The sequence below is a fragment of the Canis lupus genome, chromosome 32, assembly GCF_011100685.1.
Source record: "Canis lupus familiaris isolate Mischka breed German Shepherd chromosome 32, alternate assembly UU_Cfam_GSD_1.0, whole genome shotgun sequence".
NCBI classification, from domain to species: domain Eukaryota; kingdom Metazoa; phylum Chordata; class Mammalia; order Carnivora; family Canidae; genus Canis; species Canis lupus.
Window position 1 is genome coordinate 15,439,784 of NC_049253.1, and position 22,424 is coordinate 15,462,207.

A 22,424-nucleotide genomic window follows, 5' to 3' on the forward strand; every position below is an offset into this window, starting at 1 on the left:
GAGCCTCCACACTAAAGTTCAAAGTGCTACCCGGACCTTGCCCCTCAGTGTACTCAGGATGCCTGCACTCTGCCACTAAACATTTACAAGTATTAGAGTGTGACAAAACAACCATAAAAAAAAATAACTAGATTTTAAACACAAGGGAATTTTTATTTCCCTCCCTCAAAACAATCTTGGGAAATGGCCTAGAAGGAAGCCTGTGCTATCTTAAATGACCTAGGGTCCTTCTATTTTATTGCCCTACTCTCTTTTATATGAAATTTCTGGCTCATTAAATTTTTAATATCCTAGAGCAGCACATAGTAGGCACGAACAAATAACAAAGACTTAGGTTAAAGTGAAGGTGATGATTTCCATATCCTAAGTAAGCTGTAGGGCGCTTTTCCATTTTTCACCTCCTTGGAGTTAACTGTACCACCTGAGCTCCACTTGGTGGCAGCACACGCACATACGTAGTATATAAATGTGCGCCTCCTTTTCTTAAAACTGACGGAAACTACAAATCCCAACATGCATTATTAAGCGCCTGACTTGCTTCTGCACAAAGGTCTCAAGTTTGTTTCTCGCCCACGGATCTGAAGGACGCCGTCCACTTGCTGCTCTAAAGTAAGATTTCCTTTTATTTTTTTAAATGATACTTCAGACTGGGGGAGAGTTAGATTTTGCGTTCTGCAAGTTACCCATTTCAAGATTAATTTCAGCCGTTAGATCAGTATAAGGGTGCATTTTTAACAAGTCTAAAACTCTGGTATATAAGTTTTTCAGTGTGGTTTTCATGTTGGATTTATGGAGAGTTGCCTCATTTTACCATTTCAGGTCATGTTTGTATTACATTTTCCCAAATAAATCCATTTTAGTTTGATAGTATAGTTTTTTCCAACAGTAAGTCTTTGTACCAAAATCTGGTCCCAGAAAGGCAAGACCAGCTAAGATTTCAGAGCGAGCAAAGCAGCTGTGCTTCAATAGTTGTTCAGTAAGTGCTTCTCTGGGTTTCAAAGATTCCTAGGGACATCTTTGGTACTGGTACTTGCTTTCAGTGCCATGCACCCAAAGCCAGCAGCACTTATGACCTCCGAAGGAAGTGCACTGCTGACCAGGCCCTGTCTCCTGTCTTAAACGCTGCTCTGATCCAGCCCCCTTCTCCATCCCCTCCCTCTCTGCTGTTTCACCGGAGGCCCTTCAGACCACTGCACACCCTCCCAAAGACAGCCTCCCGCAGCCTGCTCCACAGTGAGCTAAAATACGTGTCTGATTGTGTCACACTCTTTCCATCAATCCTTTAGTGTCCGTTGCCCACAGGAGTAACTGGCCTCTTGGCATTCTGAGCTTAGATAAAGCGGGGAGGCTTGGTTACAGCAAAAAACCAAGGTTGGCTAGTGAGAACAAAGATTGGTTCAAAAAGAAAGGACTCGATCATGTGAGCCTTCTAAGCCAGACTTGCTACCTGTTTTCTATCAGGCGGATAATTGAGTAGGGTGATTGTGTAGGTTATCTGTACATGTACCTTTTAAGTTGGCTCACTACCCTCCTCCCCTAGCTTTTCTCTTTACAGAGGCTAGAAAACAAAACTCTCAAATTCCTAACCTCTGCAGCTAGAGCTGGCCTGTGAAATGAACGTTGGAATTTCTAAGGAGGGCTTCCTTCTTGAATAGAAAGAGAGGACACTCTGAAAGGCTTTTGGCTTTTATTTCCCACCACCAGCCCCCCACTACCTTTTTTTTTTTTTTTTTTTTTTTTGCCTGGAATGGTGATGTGATGCCTTGGGACAAAGCAGACATTGTGTACCTTGGTGTGAAATCAGAGACACCCATTAAGGACAGCAAGGCGAGCAAATGTACTCAGTTCCTTGAAGACAGCCTCAGTTAACCATCATTTGACGTTTAACTACCCCCAACCCCATCATTAGCCATTCCCCTCATCCTGCAAACTACTGCTCAAGAACCAGTCAAGTGTCTTATGCATATCTTATTTTCCCTAGGTCAGAATTCCTCAGTCCTCCAATCTGAAAATTAGATAGTATCTGTTAAAGTGTTACTACTGCATGCTTAAACTTTTCTTTTTGAAGATTCTTATTTATTTGAAAGACAGAGAAAGAAAGAGCACAAGCAAGGGGAGCAGCTGAGTGGAGAAGCAGGCTCCCCACTAAGCAGAGAGCCCCAATGCAGAGCTAGATCCCAGGACCCTGGGATCATGACTTGAGCTGAAGGCAGACGCTTAACTGATGTAGCCACCCAAGCACCCCTGTATGCTTAAACTTTAAGAAAGGTTCAGCAGTATTGTGGGGTGGAATTTCACATAGTGAAGAAGTCAGGAGGCCTGAGCATAGTTCTGTCTCTGTCATTAACTGGCTCTGTGACCTTGAGTAAATCAGATCAGTTTTCTCATCTATAAAATGGGAGTATTGGATATGATTTGATTTTTCCAGCTCTTTTGTTCAATGACTCTCTGAGGCCAACCATGAAATCTTTCCAGTGACAACGAAAAGCCATAGACAATTGATAGTACAAACCCCCAACAAAAGTTTACAGCAGAGAAATCGAGAATGCCATAGCAGTTTGTATAGGGACAGTGGGGACAATGGTGGTGGTAGTGAAGGGAAGGACTCCAGCCCTGCTATATCAGTATCAAAGGCTGTCTTCTCTAAGTACTCAGGAAACCGAATGGTGGATTAAAGTCCAATGTCTGTTACCACTTAAGTGGGTTATGCTAAATATTTCTGATACACTAAGGTAGGTATCTAGTGTCAGCATTCTTGGAGAATTCAGATGATGGGACTATTTGTACAGAAACTGTCATTAAGTTCTTAAGGAGTACATTAAACTGTTCATTCTAGATGTCACTGCACAGGACCATGTGCTACAGTGTAAGCCATTAAATATACGTCTCTAGCTTTAACCACAGGTTCCATTATGGGTCGACTTGATGGGAAGGTCATCGTCCTGACAGCTGCTGCTCAGGGGATTGGCCGGGCAGCTGCCTTAGTAAGTTATTATCTCTTGTTTACTTACTACCTTTTGAGGTATTGAATTATGTGGACAGATCCTATGATTACTTGATTCTGCTCTACTTTTTATTTTTTTAAATTTTGTGCTTCTCTTGTCTTACGTTACAAAAGAAAAGTCCCTATTCCTGACCCCAGGCAGATGAAGGAATGAACACCTCACATGTTTATTATGCAACATTACTGATAATCTTTGACTCTGAGAGACTTCTCTGTCTCAGTTTCTCTGCACTATGATATATTTACTACAGTGGCCCTACAGGAATGCAGAAATTACATCAATTCAGGTATAAGACTCGAATTACAAGACTGTCAGGTTACCTTTACCTTCCTAATTTATATCAACTTCTTGCACATTATTACCCCCACTTGACCTAATTAATGCATTTAAAGTGTAATAGTAGGGTATGGTTTGACATTTATGAAACTTAATATACTCAGGAGAAAAAAAAGTGTTGAAATAACCCATTTTCTCTTATTATTTGGAATATAATAAGAACTAGAAAACAGTAAGAACTTCCTCAGAAATGAAATAAATACAGGCCATGACATCACAGAATAGTATTTTGAGAAGTGTCAATAACAGAGGCCTCGTTTTTAAAAACACTATTTTATTTGATAATGCTTAAAGGGACAAAGTCAGATGACAAGCATAATGTATGTCACGTTCTAAGTAATGAAAATAATAATGGGATGGGTGAAGTGAAAGAGAGCTTGAAATTCTACCTATTTTATAGGGAAAGCAATGAAAATAAGATAAGGGAGAAAAGGCTAAAAGACTTTCCATTCATGAGAACAGAATCAAATCAAATAGACAAAGGATTTACTTGTACATTGTGTCTCCCAGGCTTTTGCAAGAGAAGGTGCCAAAGTCATTGCCACTGATATCAATGAGTCCAAACTTCAGGAACTGGAAAAGTACCCCGGTAAGCAACTCGGCAGTGTGAACTTGGAATTCAGACTCAGCAAGGTGTCACAGAACTTGATCCCAGGCCCTGGGACCATGACCTGAGCCAAAGGCAGACGCTAAACCACTACAGGGTTCCTATTCTGAATCTTTGAAATGCACATGTATTTTACACTTACAGAACATTTCAATTCACACTAGCTGCATTTCAAATGCTCAGTAGCCACATGTGGCTACCATAATGGAAACAGCTTAGCCTTAAAATGACATATGATCAGAAGCTGTAAGAGTTGGGTCGCCTGGGGTAGCTTGGTGGTTGAGCATCTGCCTTTGGCTTAGATCCCAGGGTCCTGAGATCGAGATCCGTATCAGGCTTCCCGCAGGGAGCTGGCTTCTCTCTCTGCCTATGTCTCTGCCTCTCTCTGTGTCTCTCATGAATAAATAAATAAAATCTAAAAAAAAAAAAAAAAAAAAAAAAAGCAGCAGCTGCAAAGACTAACTTGTTTGGCTGCCCCTTAGTGTACCACACCGAACCTAATTCCACATCAGACAGCTTCAATCAGCATTACTCAGAAAGAAATCAGGACATAGAAGTCACTTGAAATTTAACTGTTTCGGCAAAATAGAACAGGTTACATGAGCAAACACAGTTTAGTTCATTGAATTAGTTAACTGAACTAGACTATGTTGAGTTACCATTTCAACAAGTCTAAGGGGTAGCTGCTGCCCTGGAAAAACACAAAGCAAAGGAAGTTCTTCTGAAACTCAAATTTAGTCTTCCCTTTCTTTATTTATAATCTACCTTTTCTATATCCAAAAGGGAATAAAATAAACTATATATTTTTAAATCATAAAAAATAATAACTGCTTCTTTCATTAAAGCAGATTTGTTGGGTTTTTTTTTTTTTTTTTTTTTTTTTTTGGTTTTGGGGATTTTTAGTAGCTAGTATAGTGTGTCTCTCTCAGATCCCACACCAGATCACTCCTGGTTAGTGTTTTCATCCCTTCTTCTGGCCTCTCATTTCTTCTTGCAATTTAGTCCAGAAATAAATGATGGTACCCATGACCAACAAAGTTATTTCTAGTAAACAAAAGAATTGGCATAAAGGTAAAGGGCACAAATAGAAATAATTTCTTATTCCACTTCCCCTGCCCTTCCCTCACAGGCAGAATTCAGCATCACTGGAGCAATAATTCAACCTTTAGGGAAAGAAAGGGCTAGAGGGGCCCAGTTGCTAGAGGGGCCCAGTTGCTTTATTCCTGCTGGCTTACTGAGAGGCATCTAATATAGAGGTCAAGACAAGGAGGATTTTCAGATTTTTACTAATAAGATTCTTAAGATTCCTAAAACCCTCAGGGATCCCTGAGTGACTCAGTGGTTGAGCATCTGCCTTCAGCTCAAGGCATGATCCCAGGATCCTGGGATCGAGTCCCTCACTGGGCTCCCCGCAGGGAGCCTGCTTCTCACTCTGCCTATGTCTCTGCCTCTCTCTGTGTCTCTCATGAATAAATAAATAAAATCTTTAAAAAAAAAAAAAAAGATTCGATCTCTGGGTGGCTCAGCAGTTTAGCACCTGCCTTTGGCCCAGGGCACGATCCTGGAGTCCCAGAATCGAGTCCCATGTCGGGCTCCCAGCATGGAGCCTGCTTCTCCCTCCTCCTGTGTCTCTGCCTCTCTCTCTATCATAAATAAATAAATAAATAAATAAATAAATAAATAAATAAATATTCCTAAGACTCTCTAATGGCGAACAATCCTATGAAGTCTAACTGGACAAAGACTGCAATCCTCACACTTTAAAACAGCTAAATCTTCAAGGCTAAATATTTTTATGAGTACAGATAGATTCCTTTGTTTTATTTTTCAGGTATTCAAACTCGGACCCTTGATGTCACAAAGAAGAAACAAATTGATCAGTTTGCCAATGAAATTGGGAGACTTGATGTTCTCTTTAATGTTGCTGGGTAATTCATGTTTTAATTTCACTGTTCTTACAGAAAGTTTTCCATGACTTTAATGATTTTTGATAAAATGGCAAAATTATTCATCATGAACCATAATATATTTCTTAGGAAACACAGCTAGATTTTAACAGAATTTTTATTCCAAAATTCAGCAAGTAAGAAAGCCAAAGAAGTGGACATAGAGGGATGCCTGGGTGGTCCCGTTGGTTAAGCACCTGCCTTTGGCTCGTGTCATGATCCCGGAGTCCTAGATAAACGCACTGGGTTCTGTGCCCCCCGGGAGCCTCCTTCTCCCTCTCCCTCTGCCTGCCACTCCCCCTGCATGTGTGCGCTCTCTCTCTCTCTCTCTCTGTCAAATAAATAAATAAAATCTTTAAGAAAAAGAAGTGGACATGGGCTTGAGGCCTAAGGGAAGTTATGATCTACTGAAGAGAACTGGTATTAATCTGAACCTGTTGATTTCTTAAGGCTAGCAACAGCTCACACCAATGGACTCGTGGTGGGTGCTCCAGTAAGACTTATAAATTAGAAACTATCTTCCAGTAGATGTCTCTAAAACAAAGTATATACACCAGAAACCAAGTACTCAGCTTCTTGAAATGCAGGTGTTCCCAATTTTTTTGGCACAACCTCCCAAGCTCAGGGTTTCTTAGTGGGACAATGAGTCCCATCCATCAAAAGAAGTTTCTGTGTTGCACTTCTGTATAGAGCACAAAGAGAATGGCTTAATTGAACTTACTAGGTAGTAGCAAACATGCGGAACTATGTGTGAATGAGAGGAGACTGAAAGTGGAGCAGCTGCACATAGGACAGGTAGTGCCAGTATTTTCTCTGCTTAGGTGTGACAGTAGAGACAAATACAACTGAGGTTTATACAGGACCCAAGTGACATTCCACCTTTCTTATGTAGTGAGATATTTGTACTGCTGCATTGGTAGAAAACCTCCAGAGCTTTCTAATATGTTTTTGTTCTCCTTAATCATGTTTCAGTGCAGAAAAAAAAAAAAAAAAACCATCTATAGTTTGTCATGTTACATTACATGAAAATTAAATTAAAGCAACAATTTTTGACAATCTGTTTTATAAATTGTCCATCCCTTATATGAGAATATACTCAGAGCCATGACAAAAATAAATCAGGAAAATTAGTTTTTGAACATCTACATGTTAAATTTTAGGCAGTGTAAGGGATATAGAAATAGAGCACGTGGTTCTTGCTGTCACGCAAAGGATGAGCAGGTTATTTATGAGTGTGACTTAAAAGGCAGTGAGTGAAGGCTGCTTTAAGAGTTTGTTTTGTTCTGCTTTGTTTACTCAATATGTTAGAACTGTATGATAACCATATTACTTGGCCATCCTGAGATGTTGAGACAATGGTTTCCCTTGCAATTTGATTTTCCCTTTGAAAACACTAAATCTGTGCCACCTGAGGGCACTATTGCTCTTGAAAAAGTAGGGCAGGCATCCTAGTCTCATGTTTTTGATATTTCCTGTGCAATCGCTATCAAGCTTCTTACGTTTGGTGGCCCCAGACTTTTGCCTTTCTCTTTTAAAAGAAGGATATTGTTTTCAAATAAATGTATTTAGCTTAAGTTGTTGGATACTCATTAACCTAGTGTACTAGGTGATATCAGAATTGTTAAAATCTTCACAAGAGTCAATGATCTAAGTTAATATATTACAATAAAAAAATGATAAGGAAAAGGAATACAGATCTTCTTAAATGATCATTTTTTCCCCGCTATTTAATTCCTCTTCCAGTTTTGTCCATCATGGAACTATCCTGGACTGCGAGGAGAAAGACTGGGACTTCTCAATGAATCTCAATATCCGCAGCATGTACTTGATGATCAAGGCATTTCTTCCTAAGGTAAGGACTACCACCACTAGGATAAGCACTACTGGATAAGTAGATCTCCACACTGGGCATCCAGAAAGGGTCCTCACATGTGCTGAAGAGTGACAGTAGCTAACGTAATGACTAACCTGTACTGAATGTTTATATCAAGGCACTTAATATAAATTAATTGATTTAACCTTTCAGTTAAGAAATATTCAAGAAATATTAAGCACTTTCTATTGGCAAATCTCCACTCTAGGTGCAGAAAACACATCAGAAAACCAAACAAAGTCCCTTCTATAAGAGATATCCCATTTTTGAGGAGTGAGACAGGATAACAAGGAATCGGAAATATAACTTGGGAAGTGATTAGAAGTACTATGAATAAAAAGCAGCTAGGATATCAGTAAAGCCCAGGAGGGCCTCACTGACATGCTGAAATTTTCATAGAGGCCCAAGTGAAATGAGGGAGCTAGCTATGCAGGTATTTAAGGAAGAGGGACCCAGGGAGAGGGACAGCAAGGAGGCATGCAGGACCAGAAGAAGGTAATGAGGTACATACTACTTTATCACATCCACCGTACAGAGAATAATAAAACTGAGAGGTGAGGTAACTTGCCCAAGGTCACATAATTAGCAGGTGGTTATAACAGGATTTGAAGGACGCCTGGGTAGTTCTGTGGTTGAGTGTCTACCTTATAAATAAATAAATAAAATCTTTAAAAAAACAAAAAACAGGATTTGAAACCTGGAGTTGGGCCCCTTTTTGAATTTCAGTGTCTAGGCACAGGCTCTCAAGATGGATGTACCCCCATGGCTTTTCTGTTCCCTGATCATTTTTCTTGTTTTTAGCTGAGCCATAGAGACCAGAGAGGTGAGTCACAGCATGTGTTAAAGAGAGAGCATTCCTCATGATATATTAACCCTTGAATTCCACAGCTTTCACACAAGTCGTCAGTGTTTTTCGTTTTATTTTACAAACAAGCATTAAATGCCTTTTGATATAAAACATACACTAGGTGTTCTGTGGGAGGGGAGCATAAATATGAAAAATATTGAGTTCAGATGAATTCATAAGCCAATAGTAAGCAGACAGCACAAGCTCAGACACTGAAAGGGGTTGACTAAGTACAGAACCAACTCAGTCCAAGGTTGTAAACCGAAGCCTAGTGAAATGCAGAGAAGCTATTCTTCTCTTCCATCCTAGATGGATTAGATGACGGACATACTGAATGCTGCCAACCCATGGAGAAAAGCTTTTTAATGGCAAGGCACGGCTGATGCTTTGCTCTGAACATTCAACCTAAAAGATCCAGGTGAACATTAAAAGGAAAATTACGAAAAACTGACTTAGAAACAAAGGAATTTGGGATGCCTGGGTGGCTCAGCGGTTTAGTGCCGCCTTCAGCCCAGGGCGTGATCCTGGAGTCCCAGGATTGGGTCCCACATCAGGCTCCCTGCATGAAGCCTGCTTCTCCCTCTGCCTGTGTCTCTGCCTCTCTCTCTCATGAATAAATAAAATCTCAAAAAAAAAAAAAAAAAAAAAAAAGCAATTTGTTTTAATCTGCTTAGCACCTAGAAAGGATCTCTCAGTGAGCCCATGGGATGTTGAAGTAGCAAATTTTTAAAATATAAATCTCTTTTTTTTCTTTTTTTTTTTTTGTGCTTATTTGGAGTTCATGAGAATCTATGCTATTTGGAATTGGATTATTTTTTGAAGACTGATTCTTAACCTAGGATATAGGAGAGAAGCAGAAGCTATGGTAAAAGGAGAAAGTCACAAATGGTAAAGCTGTCACATGTGCATAACCAGCCTACTCCATGTCTGGAATGCTTTACAAACATTAGTGAAGGCAGCAAGTGTGGGGTATGGTCCAGTGGTACTCAAATTTAAACATGTCAGTGGGCAACCCAGGTGGCTCAGCGGTTTAGCGCCGCCTTCGGCCCAGGGCCTGATCCTGGGGACCTGGGATCGAGTCCCGCATCGGGCTCCCTGCGTGGAGCCTGCTTCTCCCTCTGCCTGTGTCTCTGCCTCTCTCGCTCTGTGTATCTCTCATGAATAAATAGATAAAATCTAAAAAAAAAAGTTACTCTTCCTTTAAAAATAAATAAACATGTAAGTGTTAATTTTTTTAAAAATCTTATTTATTTATTCATGAGACAGAGAGAGAGAGAGAGAGGCAGAGACATAGGCAGAGGGAGAAGCAGGCTCCTCGCAGGGAGCCCAATGAGGGACTCAATCCTGGGACCTGAGCCGAAGGCAGACATTCAATCAACCGCTGAGCCACCCAGGCATCCCAAGTGTTAACTTTTGAAGTATCAAACATGAACTTGCAAATTAGTGAGTTTACCTATGATTTAAAGCATCTTAACAATAAACCATATGAACCAGTACCACTGATTTGTAAAAAATCCCAGGAGATATTAATGTCTGGGATAGACAATCAGATAGAGTCAATCTTATTAACCAGCACCTGGTTACTTTAACAGTAACCAACCTGACCCCAGATTTTGGACTCTGGCATCACAGCCTGAACTCTGCCCCTACTTCACCATGTGCCATGGGAGATGGCACTTGTACTCTATTCTATTTAAAATGGAGGTGAGGGGGCACCTGGGAGGCTCAGTCAGTTAAGTGTCTGCCTTCAGCTCGGGTCATGATCTCAGGGTCCTGGGATCGAGCCCCACATTGGGTTCCCTGCTCAGCAGGGAGTATGCTTCTCCCTCTCCCTCTCCTCACCATTTGTGGTCTTCCACACTCTCTCTCTCTCAAATAAATAAAATATTTATTTATTTTGATTTTATTTATTTATTCATGAGAGAGACAGAGAGAGAAGCAGAGAGAGAAGCAGGGAGCCCGATGTGGGACTTGATCCCAGGATTCTGGGATCATGCCCTGAGCCAAAGGCAGACGCTCAACTGCTGAGCTGCCCAGGCATCCCAAATAAATATTTTTAAAAATAAATAAAAAATAAAATGAGGGTGAGAGATTACACAATCCCTAATTGTCTGGGATCTTCTGGATTCATTAACTATGATGCACATATACCAGGTTAGAACTTTCTAGGGGAAGCCGGGATTTGGAGTCCAGGCAGATCTGAAAAGTCAGGTGGCCAAAACATAGAAACACTTGTAGGAAATTTTTTTTCATGGGTAGACATACAGAAAACCATTCCAAAACTGGAATATGAGTCAAAAGGCAAAGAACAAGTTGAAAATACTGTAAATAGAGATCAATGCAAAATCCAAAGTCAAGGAAGTCTCAATATGTGGAGATTTTTTCCCCCTTTGCTGTATCTTAGAAGACACTCTAGCACATAGAAGTGCTTTAGCAAGTATTTGTTGAATGAATAAATGAATCTAGGTTGCCAATCCAGGTAGAGGTCAGACATGAACTCACCAAAGACCCAAGAAACCAAGGTCTGCCAGGTTTAGGAGCTGATAAAAGAGCTGGATCAGGGTAGGACTAACTGGATCTACAGCTAGAGGGAATTTTCAGAGCTCTTTCTAGCCCCTGCCTGAGCTTCTGGGAGGTTGATCCTATATAGGAATACTGTGTACTAGACACTTCACTTTACACTTGCCAAGTCATATTTGCCTGACTACAACAGAGGACTGTTAGCCTGGGAAGCCAGGAAGAGCATGCACCTGTACCAGGAGGTACTGAGCCAGCATTGAGAAGGCTGCATGGGAGGAGGCTGGCACAGGGCTCTAGAACCAGCAGAAAGACCTGGTTGAATGGATGGCACAAGTGCTTGGGGGCAGCACTAGCATCTCCTAGGTGACTGTATTCTTTTTCTTTAAAGATTTTTATTTATTTATTTGAGATAGAGTGAGAGCATGAGAGAACACAAGTGAAGGAAGAAGCAGAGGGAGAGGGAGCAGCAGACTCCCCATTGAGCAGGGAGCCTGACTTGGGACTCAATTCCAGCACCCTGGGATCATGACCTAAACCAAAGGCAGACACCCAACTGACTGAGCTACCCAGGTGCTGCCACCCCAGGTGACTATATTCTAAAGTTTTGCTTGAAGAATTACTGCATTTCAAAAGATTATAGACTGAACTAACTTAATAGCTAATCTTTATATATTCAGTTGGGGTATATGTAATCTCTAGGTATTAAAAATGGGTTATGTAGGGACAATGATAGCTCAATAAAACTGGGAAAAAATTAAACATAAGTAAAACCAGGTTATTTGCAAGTTGGATAAGAAAGAATGTGAAGGCTTCGTTTTCAACACCATTATACTTGACTCATATCCCTGGTCTTTTTCATGAGGACCTCATTTCATTTTGATCCTCTTTATCATGAAGACAAACAAGTTGGGTTAAATATTTTCACCCCTACTGCAGGGGTGAAAGTATTGGTTGGGTCACCTCAGCCTTGGTGGACTCACCTTGACTTGGTTGGGTAACCTCAGCCTCCCCTGTATCCTTTAATCCATCTAGCACGATGCTTTAGGTTGTTGTAGACCCTATGCTTTTGGGTACAAATAGTAACTAAGTATCAAAACAAAGGCAGAAGAATACTGTAGGGAGACCTGTCATCTTGGTAGCTTCATCCCTGGACCAGTCACTCACCTCCATTCCTTCACCTCTCTGTCTGAAAGCTGCTAGAGCAACTCACCCCAGCAGAAGCGACTTCTCTCTCTACACTTACTGTTAGGACACTTTTTTAATAATTCTTTTACTTGGCTTTCATGGCACAGCATATCCTGCTTTTCCTTCCTCCGTTCTCTGGTGGTGGTCTTCCATTTCCTTTCAAACCTTGTTTTAACTCTTCACTCCTCCTCATGTCCACCATCCTCTCCTTGTTCTTTGTGGTCATCCTGTGAGCTTCTGATTTCAATGAGAAGGTAATGTCCATCGGACAGGAATTCTCTCCACCTCTTGCTTCTTCCCCCAAAGCATTCATGAGTCCCCATGTCCCTGGACATACCTGTATACCCTTGAAAACACACATACATGTTATACTTAAGTATAAGTTCATCTGAAAACATTGTGAATTCATAGCAGCTTTTTCATCCATTATATTATTCCTGTAGGTCTGGGACAGGGCCCAGCAATCTGCACCTTAATCTAGTATCTCAGGGTGCCTCTGTGGTAGTCAGTTGAGCATCTGACTCTTGATTTTGGCTCAGGTCATGATCTCAGGGTTGTGACATCGAGTCTCGTGTATGGCTCTGTTCTCAATATGGAGTCTGCTTAAGATTCTCTCTCACTCCCTTTCCCTCAGCCCCTTCCCCCACTTGCACTCTAAATAGATTAATCTTTTTTGAAAGAAAACCCTAACACCTTGGGATGCCTGGGTGGCTCAGCAGTTGAGCATCTGCCTTCAGCTCAGGGTGTGATCCTGGAGTCCTGGAATCAAGTCCCTCATCAGGCTCCCTGTGGGGAACCTGCTTCTCTGTCTGCTGTGTCTCTGCCTCTCTCTGTGTCTCTCTCATGAACAAATAAAATCTTTAAAAAATAATAAATATAAACAAAAAACCTAGCACCTCAAGAGATTTTGATTCATCACAGTATATGGACCACCTACTGGGTACCATCTCTAGGAGGACAAAATAGCCACAGACCCTCCTCTTCAGCCATTCACACTTTGAGTGGGGGAATTCTGAGGGAGGGGTTCTTAGGAAACACTTCCTTGTTGAGGGAAGCAGGCCTCACTGAATAACCATTTACCACATCCTGCATTTAATCATCTCAATCAACTCCACCCTTGTTGCCCACGGACATTTCTGCATCAGTCCTATCTGAAATCACTCTGTCAGCTTCCAGTGGGTCTCCTCTACGTGGCACCACAGTAAGCATAGTATTCCCCAAATATAAACATGGCACTTCTCTGCATTAAACAACTCATCGTCACCACACTGCCTTCAGGGTAATGCCCAGATTCCTAAATTCAGCCCCCGTTGTCCTCTGCAGCCTCATTCCTCCCATGCCTTGGCATTCTAAGCAGACCTATCCTTTCCTCCCAGATCCGTGATGCAGCCTTTATACATGTGGTACTTGCTCCTTAAAACACCTTTCTTTTTTCACTTTTCAGCCTAACACTCTAGCTTTCAAAAACCATCCAACCTCTCTCCTCCTTAGGAGCCCTCCTCTGAGTGTCCCGAAACCTGGATTTGTCCCTTCCTGCCACCCAATCCTCCTCTGTGGAGGTCTCTGATGCCGCTGGATCCTGGTCACATCAACCCCTCCAGTCCACTGGCAGCTCTCGCTAGGCAGGGAGTGTGGCATTTATCTTCCAAACTCCTGGACCTAGTGCCGCATCTGATTATAGTAGGCCTTCAACAGATACGCATTGAATAAAGTAAAGAGTTTTCCAGCATCAGGAATACAAAGTAACAATTAATGTTCATTAACTTTCATTTAGCTCAGAGTACCTTCTTAGTCTTGCTGATGCTCTTGTGCCAGAGGAAGGCAGTAATCCTCCTGAGAAATATTCCTGCCAGTAAGTGCGTAAGCATGCCATCCACTCCCAGCGATGACTGGGTGAGACATTAAAACTGCCTAACAGGCTTAATGTTAATAGTTAATAAGATGCTTCTGCAAACCATAATAAGCAAATGCAAACCTTTTAAAGAGGTATTATTTTTATCTTGCAGAGTGGCATTTTTGTTTTGTATTTGTTTTGTTTCGGCAGATGCTTGCACAGAAATCTGGCAACATAATCAACATGTCATCTGTGGCTTCTAGCATCAAAGGTAGGTCTGTCTTCCTCTGGGAATCAGGATGCACATACTCCCGTACCTTCACCAGCTATGAGTTTGTTTTCGCAACAAGCATAGCAGAGGTTATAAAACCCACAAATAATGTCAAAACCATCTTTTAAAAAATTAGTAACAGGTTCCTTACCACCAGTCCTTTTTGCCTTCACTGTAAACCAGTCATAAAAAATAAGTTTCATTTTCCCTTCCTTTTATTCCTTCTAAAGGATATGGGGATAAAAATCAAGCTGAAAGAAGGAAATATTTATCCATTTAATTAACCAAAAGAGATGTATTGAGCAGTATGTGCCCCTGCCCCAAAAGAGTTCAGTCTGAAAGGGGGAGAGTCAGGCAAATGCATGTCTCCTACATTGTGACAGTATTATAACACAGGCTTTTGCAAAGTGCTGTCTCGATTCAGAGGAGCATAACAATTTGGGAAGTGCTTCACAAAGACAACCAATCTAGGCCCTAAACAAGAAGTCCAGCCAGAGAACCCAGATTGCAGTGCCAAATGGAAATACCATCACAGTCTGGCAGATGGATTTGTGAGTTTAAAATGAAAGAGCTACTGCAGAAATAGCATCCCTTCTCTCTACAAGAACACACATGAGCCTGCCCAAGACAGGAAGGCAAAAAAATGTGCAGTCCTCTTGACTTACTTGGTTTGGTAAGTTTGGTTTGGTTTTTGTTTTGTTCTTTCCCTTGATTTTCATTTGGAATCTGCCCAAGGTTTCTACCAACCGATAATGAAAACCTAAGATCACTGCCATCATTAAGTGCAGATTCTCAACGCCTAAGCCCTGACTGGGTTGTGTCAGGAATGATATTATTTTCCCACATTCAGACACTAGCCCTCTTCAGGGAGAAAACCTGATACCAAATTTTTTAAAGGGTAGGATGGGAGGTGGTATGACAGTGGTTACTGGGGACAGCTATTTGTGTTCCCTTTTTTTTTTTTTTTAAGATTTTATTTATTCATTCATGATAGACATAGAGAGAGGCAGAGACACAGGCAGAGGGAGAAGCAGGCTGGGAGTCCGATACGAGACTCGATCCCGGGACTCCAGAATCACGCCCTGGGCAAAAGGCAGGCACTGAACTGCTAAGCTACCCAGGGATCCCCTTGTGTTCCCTTTCTAAAGGAGACTGTTGTTTTATTCCTTCAACTGTTGAACCTTCCCTTCACCCTCAGGAGTTGAGAACAGATGTGTGTACAGTACAACCAAGGCAGCTGTGATTGGCCTCACAAAGTCCTTGGCCACAGACTTCATCCAGCAGGGGATCAGGTGCAACTGCGTGTGTCCAGGTGAGGTGGGCTCTACAAGGCTGTGCACTTGTCCCTTACGACACTCTGGTTGCCACTGTGACACCTACCTACAGAAGCTTGTTAACCACATGTTATATTGTATCCTGTCACTGGGAAAAAGCTCAAACGAAAAAGGGTCTAGGCTTATTAAGATAATAGTCCAACAGTAGGTTGGGAACGAGATTCTAAGTCATTAGGAATGAACCACAGATGCAAAGGGTTTAAATGGTATTTATGCGTGTGGCACAATTCCAAATCTCGTGGCCAAGCCACATTACTGGCCAGAACTTGGTGTTTTGGAAGCAGACCAGAGATGGCCTTGTCAGGGGAAAGAGGAAAAGTAGGCCATGCTCACAGAACCACAGGAAGAAAGTAAGAGACTCCCAAAACACAGAGAGCTACTGAGTTTTGTAAATCACCTGGGATGACCCATAAATTAAAAGGAGGGATCAGTACCTTCCTTTATGCAAACTATGGCCTGTAGGAGAAATCCAGCCCATCACCTGTTTAGTAAATACTGTCCTATTATAACACATCCACACCCGACTTGCATTATCTATTGACTATGACTGTGCTCCTGCTACAAGCAGAGTTGAGCAGTTCTAACAGACCAAATGCTTCTCAAAGCTAAAAGTATTTCCTATCTGGCTCTTTACCAAAATGTATGCCGACTTCTCATATAAAGGAAAGAAGAAAAGCAGAACTTAGTAGAAAGGACATTCAATCTGTCCAAATAAAAGCATTCTATAACTTATTTCATAAGAATAATTTCTCATTTTCTCAATAACTATGGATATGCCTATTAAATAGATATGCCCTTTCACCTGGTTCCACTAACCCAAAATGAACACAAGGTGCCTAAGAAGAATCACTAACTTCCTTCTCTGAAAAGGAATTAAATATCACATTTCCAGAATCAAGGTTGCTCTCGGTGGTCACAACTGGTATTGGGGGGTTAGGGAGAGGAGGTACTTCACGCTTACCTACGGAACTTTTCTAAACCTAAAGTGTATGCTAGAACTTGGGGAAAGAGTTGATGGGAAAAACTGTGTGTAGTTTGGAAAGTTCCACACGAGACTTTATATATTCCACCATGGTCTCCCCTCAGGTTAGAAACCATTGACTTACTAATTTAAAGGAGAAATACAAAATACCCTGCAAGCTGCAGAATTTCCATGATTGAGGTGTTCTGTTTAATTTTTCTTGGACTAGAAAGGCAAACATAGGTAACACTAAGAAAAAGCATATAAGAGAGACAGTTTCACTGGGTTTTAGCATGCCCACTGGTGACACTTGACTGTAACTATTTTTGGTGCCATTTACCCAATGGAATAAATGGCAAAATGATCTGGAAAATGTGGTTGTTTTAGCAGCTGGACTTTTTAGAAGATTGGAAAATATATTATCAAACTGTCTGGAACAAGGAACTAGCTGTGACTCAAGAGCCAGTCGCAAAAGAACCTGACAAAGAATGAGTGTACCTGGAATTGCACTGATGGCGGTATAGTCATAACTCTTCAAAACCAGGCTTGTATAGACTATGGCATGCTGTGTCAGTCTGTACCACAGAGGACAGAGTAGAGTAGGGACAATGGAATTAAGTAGAAGGCATAGGCTTGCTCTGTAGTTTCATTTACTAGCCATGAATACCAGCCATATGAAAGAGATGATGCTTGCTCTCCTGAGTGATACAGGAAGGTATCAAAGTTGTATTTTAAAACTGAATTTTGAGGATATTAAGTGAAAGCTTAGGATGTCTTGAGCATACTGTTGGTATGATCTTGGATTATAAGGAGGGTATGGATGAGAGAAGTGAGGAAAATATTATTGGAAGCTGGGTACAAGAGAACTTTGTTATGTGTTAAGTTTATCAACACCATTGCCTGCAGTCATGTGGAAGGTAGAAAGTGTTCCTAATGAACTGAGTGATCTAGTAAAGGCAGCTTCCACTGAGTGTGGACAGGGCTGCCCACTTATGGTGAAATGTGAGAGGATACAGGTAAGCTAAAGAAAAGGGTGTTAAACACGAAAGAGCCGAAACTTTCTGACTTTGAAGAATCCCAGCCTCTCCAGAGAAATGACAAATGATGCTAAAATTAAAAAACAGTTTCTGGTAAACACTGACCTCAGGCACTCTCAGGACTAGAGGGTATGACTATAAAATCATTTGTTATGAACCTACAAGTATCATATGGTCGCCCAGAGTACTGTCAGCAACCCCTGCCCCCCAAAAAAGGGCTTCTAAAGAGAATTTACAAATTACATAAATTAACAAGAAGTGTGGAGTCCTACTTGCTCTGTAGGAGCTCGAACTAAGTGGAATTTAAAAAATTTTAGCATCATTCCTACCTTTTTTAAAGTGAAATAATTTCAAATTACATTTTTTGTGAGAAACATGAAACAATGGTTAAAAATAGGAATTCAAAACCAGTGAAAATAGGCAAGATAATGAGGAAAATGTAGAACCATCTAAATTACTGAGGACCAATGACAGGCATGGCATTGTCCCTGAAGATACTCAGGGATTTTTTTTTTTCTTTTAAGGCATCCTGGGTTCTTGTACAAGTACTTATATGGTTGTATCTACATCTCAGGGTTGTTTTGTGGATTAACTGAGATAATGCATGCAAATGTGCTTAAAATTGATAAAGTGTCATACCATTGTACTGTGATCAAAATACATCTTGGGAATGCTGAGTGATTCACCCAGAGTCCTTGCCTCGGGTCACAAAGAATTATGATCTGTGTTTTTAAAAATCATAGAAACTGGAGGTGAAATGATCATTCGAAGTCATGGAGAAGGATTTCACTGATTGTTGTATCATATAGAAAGGAAGTTTAAAGTTTGTCAATTTCTTTTTCAGTTTGAATAATTAACCAAGCCAAATGTCTTCCTTTGATTTAGCAACGGTTGATACCCCATCCCTGCAAGAAAGAATACAAGCCAGACCAAATACCGAAGAGGTATAACTACTATTTTAAATGTGTTTAAAGCTTCTGGTTGAAAAATGTCCTCTTCCTAGAGTAGACAAATTCATGGAGACAGATAGGGTGGCTGCCAGGAGTTGGGGGGAGGAAAGAACAAGGAGTTATTGGTTAATCTGTATAGAGTTTCAGTTTTGCAAGATGAAAAGAGTTCTAGTTTGTTGCACAATAATGTAAATGTACTTAACACTACTGAAACATACTTAAAAATGGTTAAGATGATGAATAACATGTATATTTTACCACAGTTTCAAAAATTAAAAAAAAAAACTCTCCTCTTTAACTGATCTGATACATTGTAGATTTTAGCATAACATATAGTTTGACTAGCTTGGAAGTCACCATAGTCCTACTTGGTCCACAATTAATGAGACTAATGATATTTTCATGTATCACGTATCATACATAATAAAGCAGCATGCCAATGGTACCTCTGTAGATTCCTCTTGCCTTTGACCTCCTGTAGGAGCTGCAGGTGAGTTCACACTTCACCTCACATCACTGATATCATGGTATGGCTTTCTGGTCTCAGGCACTGAACTACTTCCTGAAGCGACAGAAAATTGGAAGATTTGCAACCGCAGAAGAAATAGCCCTGCTCTGTGTGTATTTGGCTTCCGATGAAGTAAGCACTCTTCTTCCCAAGGAGTTCATTATCCTCATTTGGCCATGATTTGCTTATCAAGATAATGTCATGTTAGAGAGTTACAACATATATATGCTAAGAGGTTGCATTTATAAGATAGGGATAAGCTGTGATTTAATTTGCTCAAAGAAAGGCCACTTGATCTGACCCACCAACTCTTCTTCATTCAGCTCTACATGTCACTAAATCTTGTAGCAAATGACATGGAGGACTGAAAATATTAAATTGCTTAATTTTATGAGAGGCAGTTGCTTTCAAAAATTATAATTGGGGAAAGCCTGATCAAATGTAAGTCAAGCAACGAACCTCCAAAACTATGAGAGCTTCAGGTGAAATGGGGAGAGAGTTAAGCAGATGTCATTGTTTCTAATAGACACTGGGTTGGCATCTGGTATTTTTAGTTTTACTTGTGACCAGTTCAGGAAAATCCTGCTTTTTTTCTATGAATTCTTGTTGGTCATCACATATGGATATTCCTAATTCTCTTTCCACTTTGCATCTATTTAGTCATCAATTTCTTCCTTGATAGCTATTGTATATATTCCTAAATGGAATTAAACTACGAAAGCAGACTATATTTATAAAGGTACAGAGCACAAGAACATCCCCCTCTGTTTTATGTGTTTGAATATTCCATGACCAAGGAACTGCAGTGTATAAGAGAGGAAGAGAGAGAGAGACACAGGCAGTAGTGAGGAGGTGTGTTATTAATCTGTTAGCACTTCTTTATAGTAACTTGGTGTACATCAGGTGGTTGGTGAATGTGACAAATACACTGGTTGAAATGTTTTAGTGATAGAAGTTCCCTCTTCTCTGGACTGTTAACAGTCTTTAGCAGCTAGGGACACTGCTAAACAAATTAATGGAACAAGTTCATTGGCCTTTGTGGCTTCTCTGAATCTGTATCTACAGAGCTTATCTGATTTGAGGGTACTGCTGATAAGCTAAATTGCCCTCGTTTAGCCAGAGCTTAGGGTACCAAATATTTGGAAATGTTCTGGCTTGAAATGTGCAATAAAAAGACCTTTGGACTTTTATAGAGGAGTCCATATGTATAACAGAAAGCTTGCTTTAAAAATAAAAACTTCAGGAAGTTGGGGTCATTTCTTGGTAAAATGACTAGTAACCTCCTAGTTTATCTACAGTATTTGATCAGTTTTCATAGATTGAAGTTCAAAAATTTCTGTACTCATACTATGGTGTCTTACCTCCCAGCTTTTCTTATTGTCTTAGGCTTTAAATTTAAAAGAACACATATTTAACATCCATGCTTAAAAGATTTTTAAACCCCTCCCACAAGGATTACTTCAACATTATTTCTTTGGAAAATGGAAAATTCTATGGAAAAAAAGTAATTTTTAAAATTCCCCTAGTTTTGTACAGATTTGGATATCTGAAACTAATATAGAATACTAAAAAAAATTAAAATAATAATAATAATATAGAATACTTTTCATAGTTTAATATATATATTGTTATTATTCATTTAAGTTTTTAAAACACATTTAGTGTGCTCAGCTCCTGGAAATACCTATGTATTTTGATCAACTATACAATATCTTATATAAAAAAAAATTCTGTTTGGTAAGTCACTTTATGACTTACATACTTGATGATGTTCAAAAATTTATTAATGGCATAAAGCTCAGGTACTTTAGAGTAGTTCTGAATTTCAAAATGAAAATGTACTATTTTAGCTTATACTTTATCCTAATTTGGGGAATGGCTTCATATCACTAAACTTAATTTTCTGATCCTGAAACCAAACACCTGCTTAGAATGTGACATGCGCTAGAACACTAGCCAGAGGCTAATTAACTAGATCACAAGAACATGCAGCAGTTTCAAATCATCCAAAATTTAATTCAGATTTTCCTAAAAATCTGTGTTAGGTGAGTGTTCCTATTACCATGAATACATTGTTTAGCTATCTCAGTCATGGGAAAATTGAAGAAACACAATCTGTGTTAAACCTGGTTAATTGTTCTGTCTCCTTGTGTTTATCATTGCAGTCTGCCTACATAACAGGTAATCCTGTCATCATTGATGGAGGCTGGACCTTGTGATTTTAGAATCTGTTTGCTGGAAGAGCAGGCCCTTCCTCCCCACAGTGAGACTGGTTATGAAGAAAATTCAGCCATCATGTCTTTCCCATTCATGGCTTATTTATGACAATTAGCCCTTTTTAATGATGCCATTGTTCACAAAAGTCAGATTCTTTAAATATATTAATCTCTTTCTAACCTCTTCTGAAATCATTATAGGGAGATGACATAAAAGATAATGAACTCACTGCAAATGAAAAGTTTTAAAATAAACCACAGTTTGCAAGCATATAAAAATAAAGTGTGAATATGAAAAATTGCAAGTTGTTAAGAAAAAGGTATTAATTTGTATTTTACTTCTTCCTAATATTCAACCATTTTGTATGATTCTGCATTGGTCTTTACATAGATTCTAATTTTAAAATTCTACACCATTATAATTGAACACAAGGTAGGTAGGAATTTAGCTTCAGTAACTTATATTAAAAGGAATTTAGATTCGGAACTATACTGTTGATCTGTTATATAAAAGAAAAATAATCATCAAGTGTTGATACTTAACCAATGTTATAACTCATAATAAGTACTATTTTCTTAGTTCAACTAAAAAAATCTTTCTTAAAATAAGCAATGACATTTGGCATGCGCCTAAAAACTTACAATGAACTAGCAGTATTGTTAGTTTAAGTGATATTTTTTAGATTAAGTGTAGATTCTTTTTTTCACCAAATTCCAGGCTAACAGTAAGAGGACATGAAATTTAGAAGCAATCTCTGGATCAATAAATATAAGTGAATCATATAGCATGAAATAAAATTAAAGAAAATAAAATTTGCAAGGGATGGTTGAAATAGATAAAGAGAATTAAGGAATACAAACTTCCAGTTATAAAATAAATAGGTCACAGAGATAGAAAGTACAGCATAGGGAATACAGTTAATAATATTGTAATTACATTGTATGGTGACTACACTTACCATGGTGAGCACTGAATAATGTACAGAATTACTGA

At 39.8% G+C, this 22,424-nt stretch overlaps 1 protein-coding gene across 1 annotated transcript; it reads left to right on the top strand.

The window, feature by feature from the left end:
• Window positions 1-508: 508 nt before the first annotated feature.
• BDH2 (3-hydroxybutyrate dehydrogenase 2) lies at window positions 509-21,729 on the top strand. Its single transcript, NM_001313801.1, is given in 10 exon segments — window positions 509-609; window positions 2,893-2,984; window positions 3,852-3,930; window positions 5,780-5,876; window positions 7,638-7,746; window positions 14,364-14,424; window positions 15,623-15,736; window positions 18,642-18,700; window positions 19,254-19,346; window positions 21,380-21,729. Coding segments are annotated over 9 exon segments (738 nt in total). The 5' UTR covers window positions 509-609; window positions 2,893-2,912; the 3' UTR covers window positions 21,434-21,729.
• The last annotated feature ends 695 nt before the right edge of the window (window positions 21,730-22,424 follow it).